The sequence below is a fragment of the Panulirus ornatus genome, chromosome 17 (assembly GCF_036320965.1).
Source record: "Panulirus ornatus isolate Po-2019 chromosome 17, ASM3632096v1, whole genome shotgun sequence".
NCBI classification, from domain to species: Eukaryota; Metazoa; Arthropoda; class Malacostraca; order Decapoda; family Palinuridae; genus Panulirus; species Panulirus ornatus.
Window position 1 is genome coordinate 4,190,181 of NC_092240.1, and position 6,777 is coordinate 4,196,957.

The 6,777-nt window shown below is 36.7% G+C and overlaps 1 protein-coding gene across 2 annotated transcripts in view; it reads left to right on the plus strand.

Annotated features, from left to right (window-relative positions):
• LOC139754516 (bifunctional purine biosynthesis protein ATIC) overlaps positions 1-6,777 on the plus strand; it is a 36,158-nt gene that overhangs the window by 24,083 nt on the left and 5,298 nt on the right. For both annotated transcript variants that reach the window (XM_071671806.1, XM_071671808.1), the window contains exons 11-12: positions 1,101-1,204; positions 5,115-5,275. In XM_071671806.1, the coding sequence (XP_071527907.1) occupies positions 1,101-1,204; positions 5,115-5,275 (265 nt within the window). The remainder of the gene's footprint in view (positions 1-1,100; positions 1,205-5,114; positions 5,276-6,777) is intronic.

Sequence of the window (6,777 nt, forward strand, 5' to 3'; positions counted from 1 at the left end):
TTTGTGTGATCGGGGCCTGAACATGCAGGAGGGTGAAAGGAGGGCAAGGAATAGAGTGCATTGGAGCGATGTGGTATACCGGGGTTGACGTGCTGTCAGTGGATTGAATCAGGGCATGTGAAGCGTCTGGGGTAAACCATGGAAAGCTGTGTAGGTTTGTATATTTGCGTGTGTGGACGTATGTATATACATGTGTATGGGGGTGGGTTGGGCCATTTCTTTCGTCTGTTTCCTTGCGCTACCTTGCAAACGCGGGAGACAGCGACAAAAAAAAAATATATGTATATATATATATATATATATATATATATATATATATATATATATATATATATATATATATACATATATATATGTATATATATATATATATATATATATATATATATATATATATATATATATATATATATATATATATATACTTTGAGAAACTAGGATTTTTATGTGGTATTTATGGATCTAGAGAAAGCATATGATGAAGTAGATAGAGATGCTTTGTGGAAGTTCTAAATATGTGGGTTGGGTGGAGAGAGAGAGAGAGAGAGAGAGAAACCCAACAGAGGTAGGAAATGGAGGAGGGTGAGTGGTTCTAGGTGAGGGTGGATCTTTGGCAAGGATGTGTAGTGTTTCCATGGCTGCTTAATCTATTTATTTGTGGGATTGTTAGGGAGGTAGACATAAGGGTCTTGGAGAAGGAGTGGGTTTGAAGACTGTTGGCGATGGAGGACAGGTGGATGAGTTGGTTGATCTATGTTGATGACTCTGGTAGCAGACTCAAGCTCCATAAAATGGTTCATAGTTACATTTCTGTGAATTGCACTCTGGAAAATAGGTGCTGATGTGGTCCTATCTTTGATTTTAATACTCCCCTTCAGTCAGATGGTGAATCAGTGTCATACTGTATGTTGTCCTAATTGTCTTGTGACTGAATGCTTTGCATTTGCATAATATGAAGAAAATATTTAGTGATGCTTTTCATTTATATTCATTTTTCAGTTATATATTTCAATAATGTCATTTGAAATAAAATGTTTAGCAAATGTGTTATTTTTTATGCTTTGAAGTTTTGATATTAATCTTATACATGAATTCTGTAGGTGGCTGCGGCATCATCCTCGAGTGTTGAATATGAAATTTAAGGATGGAGTGAAGCGTGCAGAAAAGTCTAATGCTATTGATAATTTTGTCAGTGGTACAGTAGGTAAGTATTTCCTATAGAATAACAGAATGCTGTCATATGGAATAGTGAACCCAGTAAAATTAGTTACTGTACTTTGTATATCTTGCAATTTACTTATATGATTGTGTGTGGTGGAAAGAATGTAGCAAGTCAAATGTTATTGTTCACACCAGATCTGTGCTGGTATTTTTGATAGTAAGGGAAGTATGGAAACTGCCTTATTCGAAATGTTAAGTTTGGAGGGAAAAGATGAATCTCGGAGAATGGTAGTGAAGTGTAGAATTGAAAAATGGCAGTGAACAAAAGGCACACAGTCTGATACATAAAATCCGGATGAGAAAGTTGGAAATTATGTTATATATGAATAAACTGAGAAAAAATTAGGATATCAGGAGAATGGTTAGGGAATCTTATGGGTAACTAACTATAATGGATGAGATGAAAATAAAAGTTAGAGGGATATGTGTATGGAATGAGTGCATTAAACAAGTCTTGGAGAAAGATATTGATGGGATTATGTTTGTGAGAGCATTTCAAAGGACTGACTGAAAATTATAGAAGAAAAGTGTTTGTTGGTCAAGTAGGATTAGAGGCAAAAATTGAGAGAAGTACATGTATGGTGAGGAATGCATAACATATTAGGAACAGGATTGATAAAGCTTTAAAAGAATAGAAAAGCTTAGGGTATAGTTGGAGTGATGATTAAGATGGAGCAGATTTGGAAAATCTTTATGGAAATATGGAAGAGTTGTCAAGTTTTTCTTGATGAAAATTGTCCTTATTCTACTATGTTAAGAAATGGGGAGTAAAGATATTTGTTAGAATTACAAGGAATGTCACATTAGCACAGTGGGCAAGAAGTATGGTAGGGTCATGATTGGTCATTTTGAAAATATTGATCCCCTTCTTGGTGAAGAACAATATTGGTTTAGGAAGGGAGGAAGTGTTTTTAACCAAATTTTTGCATTTAAGAGTGATAAAGTTGTTGCATCATCGATGGACTCAGGAAAGGCATTTGATGAAAGTGGCATGCATGGAGAATTTTGTCAACCTAAATTTTTCTGTGGAATTCGTTCATGCATCATTAGGTAAATCAGGAAAACCTGGAAAGAAAAAGGTTAGTTTTCAAACAGAAAAGGAAATCATTATAATGTCTTTTTTGTGTTATGAATTTGAAGTTATGAATGAGTTTAGTTAATATAGGTTCAGTAAATTTGGCAGAGAAAGATAATCTTGAAAGTAGGCAAGCAAGAGAGAAAGAAACCTTTGAAGTTAATTGAAAGTTCTGAAGACTACAGGAGTTTGATGTATGGCTGTGACTCTTTCATTTATAAAAGTAAGGATAAATCAGAATTAAGACAATTGCAATACATAACTTGCATGTTTGAAATTATTACAGGAAGGTAGATTGAAGGTAGGTGGTGTGCAAAGTGAGAGGGTTAGGGAAAATGATTTGGTAAACAGAGAAGAGGTAGTAAAAGCTTTGCGAAGATGAAAGCCGGCAAGGCAGCAGGTTTGGATGGTATTGCAGTGGAATTTATTAAAAAAGGGGGTGACTGTATTGTTGACTGGTTGGTAAGGTTATTTAATGTATGTATGACTCATGGTGAGGTGCCTGAGGATTGGCAGAATGCATGCATAGTGCCATTGTACAAAGGCAAAGGGGATAAGAGTGAGTGCTCAAATTACAGAGGTATAAGTTTGTTGAGTATTCCTGGTAAATTATATGGGAGGGTATTGATTGAGAGGGTGAAGGCATGTACAGAGCATCAGATTGGGGAAGAGCAGTGTGGTTTCAGAAGTGGTAGAGGATGTGTGGATCAGGTGTTTGCTTTGAAGAATGTATGTGAGGAATACTTAGAAAAGCAAATGGATTTGTATGTAGCATTTATGGATCTGGAGAAGGCATATGATAGAGTTGATAGAGATGCTCTGTGGAAGGTATTAAGAATATATGGTGTGGGAGGCAAGTTGTTAGAAGCAGTGAAAAGTTTTTATCGAGGATGTAAGGCATGTGTACGTGTAGGAAGAGAGGAAAGTGATTGGTTCTCAGTGAATGTAGGTTTGCGGCAGGGGTGTGTGATGTCTCCATGGTTGTTTAATTTGTTTATGGATGGGGTTGTTAGGGAGGTGAATGCAAGAGTTTTGGAAAGAGGGGCAAGTATGAAGTCTGTTGGGGATGAGAGAGCTTGGGAAGTGAGTCAGTTGTTGTTCGCTGATGATACAGCACTGGTGGCTGATTCATGTGAGAAACTGCAGAAGCTGGTGACTGAGTTTGGTAAAGTGTGTGAAAGAAGAAAGTTAAGAGTAAATGTGAATAAGAGCAAGGTTATTAGGTACAGTAGGGTTGAGGGTCAAGTCAATTGGGAGGTGAGTTTGAATGGAGAAAAACTGGAGGAAGTGAAGTGTTTTAGATATCTGGGAGTGGATCTGGCAGCGGATGGAACCATGGAAGCAGAAGTGGATCATAGAGTGGGGGAGGGGGCGAAAATTCTGGGAGCCTTGAAGAATGTGTGGAGGTCGAGAACATTATCTCGGAAAGCAAAAATGGGTATGTTTGAAGGAATAGTGGTTCCAACAATGTTGTATGGTTGCGAGGCGTGGGCTATGGATAGAGTTGTGCGCAGGAGGATGGATGTGCTGGAAATGAGATGTTTGAGGACAATGTGTGGTGTGAGGTGGTTTGATCGAGTAAGTAACGTAAGGGTAAGAGAGATGTGTGGAAATAAAAAGAGCGTGGTTGAGAGAGCAGAAGAGGGTGTTTTGAAATGGTTTGGGCACATGGAGAGAATGAGTGAGGAAAGATTGACCAAGAGGATATATGTGTCGGAGGTGGAGGGAACGAGGAGAAGAGGGAGACCAAATTGGAGGTGGAAAGATGGAGTGAAAAAGATTTTGTGTGATCGGGGCCTGAACATGCAGGAGGGTGAAAGGAGGGCAAGGAATAGAGTGAATTGGAGCGATGTGGTATACCAGGGTTGACGTGCTGTCAGTGGATTGAATCAAGGCATGTGAAGCGTCTGGGGTAAACCATGGAAAGCTGTGTAGGTATGTGTGGACGTATGTATATACATGTGTATGGGGGTGGGTTGGGCCATTTCTTTCGTCTGTTTCCTTGCACTACCTCGCAAACGCGGGAGGAAAAAAAAAAAAAAAAGATGAAATATGAGAAATCCCTTGAAAGTTACACGGACAAATTTCTTTTAGGATAGTTTGGCAAGTGATAAGCTGATCATGAAATTGCCTGTTAGTAAAGTTCAAGGTACAAGGAGCAAAAGTAGACTACTGAAGAGAAATTTGATAGGTCTATGGATGTTTTAGGAAAAATGCTTGTGGAATGATTGGGGAATGGATGCAGAAGAAGCATAGAGATATTGATCTCACTTGATGAAGCAACTTCAAGTGGAAATTTGGAAAAGCAAAAGCCTCGTTATAAGTGTAAAAGTTCATTTCACATTAACACTCTGAACTTGGGTTAAGGATGTGTATTAATGATTTCAAAGGCTTTGTTTCTGATTCACCTATTGGAAATGGAAATAATGAGGAAATTTCTTGACCACATGCTATGCCACTATGATCATTGTTGTCATGCAAGTTTCCAAACACGTAATTGGTACATAATGAATACAGGGTGCATAGACAAATATTTTAAAATTTGAGTTTGTACAGTCATTAGGATTTGCCTCAGTAATCAGTTGATATTCATTGTACCCATAAATGTTGCTTATTGTATTCATTGGTGTTTTTATTATATGAAATTTTTGTTTTAGTGGAAGTGTGGAAACCTATAAGGAGAAGCATATCATGGATTACTTTTTTGAAATAGAAAGAATTGGTTAAATCAGAGGAGGCACTCATGTTTATCTTTTACTGCACAAGTATGAATTTTTGCCAGTAAGTGAATAATTACTTTTGATATGAATATTTTCAGGAAAGGACATGCCAGCATCGGACTTTGCTGCTGTTTTCAATGAAGTTCCAATTCCTTTAACGCATGAAGAAAAAGAATCTTGGATACAGAATTTGAAATGGGTGGCACTGTCATCAGATGCATTCTTTCCCTTCAGGGATAACATAGACAGGGCAAAACAGGTACAAAAAATTAGATTGATGACCATTGTTGTAGGTGAGAAAGAATCTTCCAGAGTTCAGTTGATCACTGTTAGATAGTCTGTCTGTACAGACAGTATCATTGAAGCTTGAGTTACTTCACTGAACTGGTCATATGTAATGGCAAAAATTTAAATTAAAATAAAACATTTTGAATCTGATGTCAAGCACTCCAAAATGGTCACCTCATGAAGTAATGAAGAATAGTTAGTTTTTGGCTCCTCTGCATTCGGTAAAGAATATTGGTTTTATTCTTCTTTTTTTTTTCTGGTATACGGCTTTTTCCAAGGATATGCATGCATTCCTGAGATTAAGGCAGATTTGAAAAAGAAAACAAAATGGGGAGGGTCAAGGATTGAAGGAAGCTTAACCTAGGCTTGTCATCCCCTTTAGATAAGCTCCTTCAAAACAGGATATGATCACTTATAGCACCACAAGAACATAAATATTTCCAAGAAATGTATATTGATCCTAGACTGTGCATGAAGATTTTGGGAATTATATCTCTATTTAGGAGATGCGGTAAAAATACTTTAATTATATATCAACTAAAATCCTATGTTAATTATCAACAGAAATCATCTCCAGATATTTGTCACTTTTGTCAAGCTGTTGACGTATTTTTGTTTTTAGGTTCTTGCCAGTGTTTACATTCGAGTCCATTTTGTTTTTGTTAATCTGGTTGTAATTAAAGACTGAAATGTAGTGAAACCTATTAGTGGAATGGAGTGAAGGGTGTGAAATTAGTTTTTAAGAGGTGCTAAGTTTAGCCAGAAATGCTTCGTTTATTAAGGACACTCAGAGTTGACAGCACTACCCACAATGAAAGCTTGTGAAGCTCTTTATGAGTTAGCAGAATATGTGTGTCATTTAAACAGGAGGTCAAGAACTTCATGTAGGAAATACAAAAATTTGCATAATTACATATAAAACCTGTTGTCAATAAAACATCCAACATGAGTACGTAAGATATTTACTTGCATTGTGAGCAGATATTTATTAAATTTCATTACATAACCCAGTTGTGGGGGTCTGACTTAAATTTATTCTTAAATCAAAACAACTCATCTCTATTCCGAGTTAATGTCTGAGTAAAACTGCCATCAGTAGATAGAAAAGGGATATTCGATTTTTGTGGTTCTGAACTTTCAAAACAGAGGTCACCAGAGGTCAGCCAGACTAATTCCAGTGGATCATTGCTCCAGGAATTTGAAGTAACTATGTGACTGCATCGAATTTATTTGAGTTCCATAATCACAAATGTATGTTACCGACAGAAGCTTCAATTGTAACTTTTAAATACTACTGACTTGGATGAAGATTGTGTAAATCTCCATGATGCTAGATCAGTCATTTATATTTTTTGTAATGTTCTGTACAAATTAATTTTAACTTTCATTGCTGTTTATTAACATATTAAGTGAGACTTAAATTTAACAAGTTGTGGTTGCTACGTTTTAACTGTTTATTCCATTGTTTTCCAG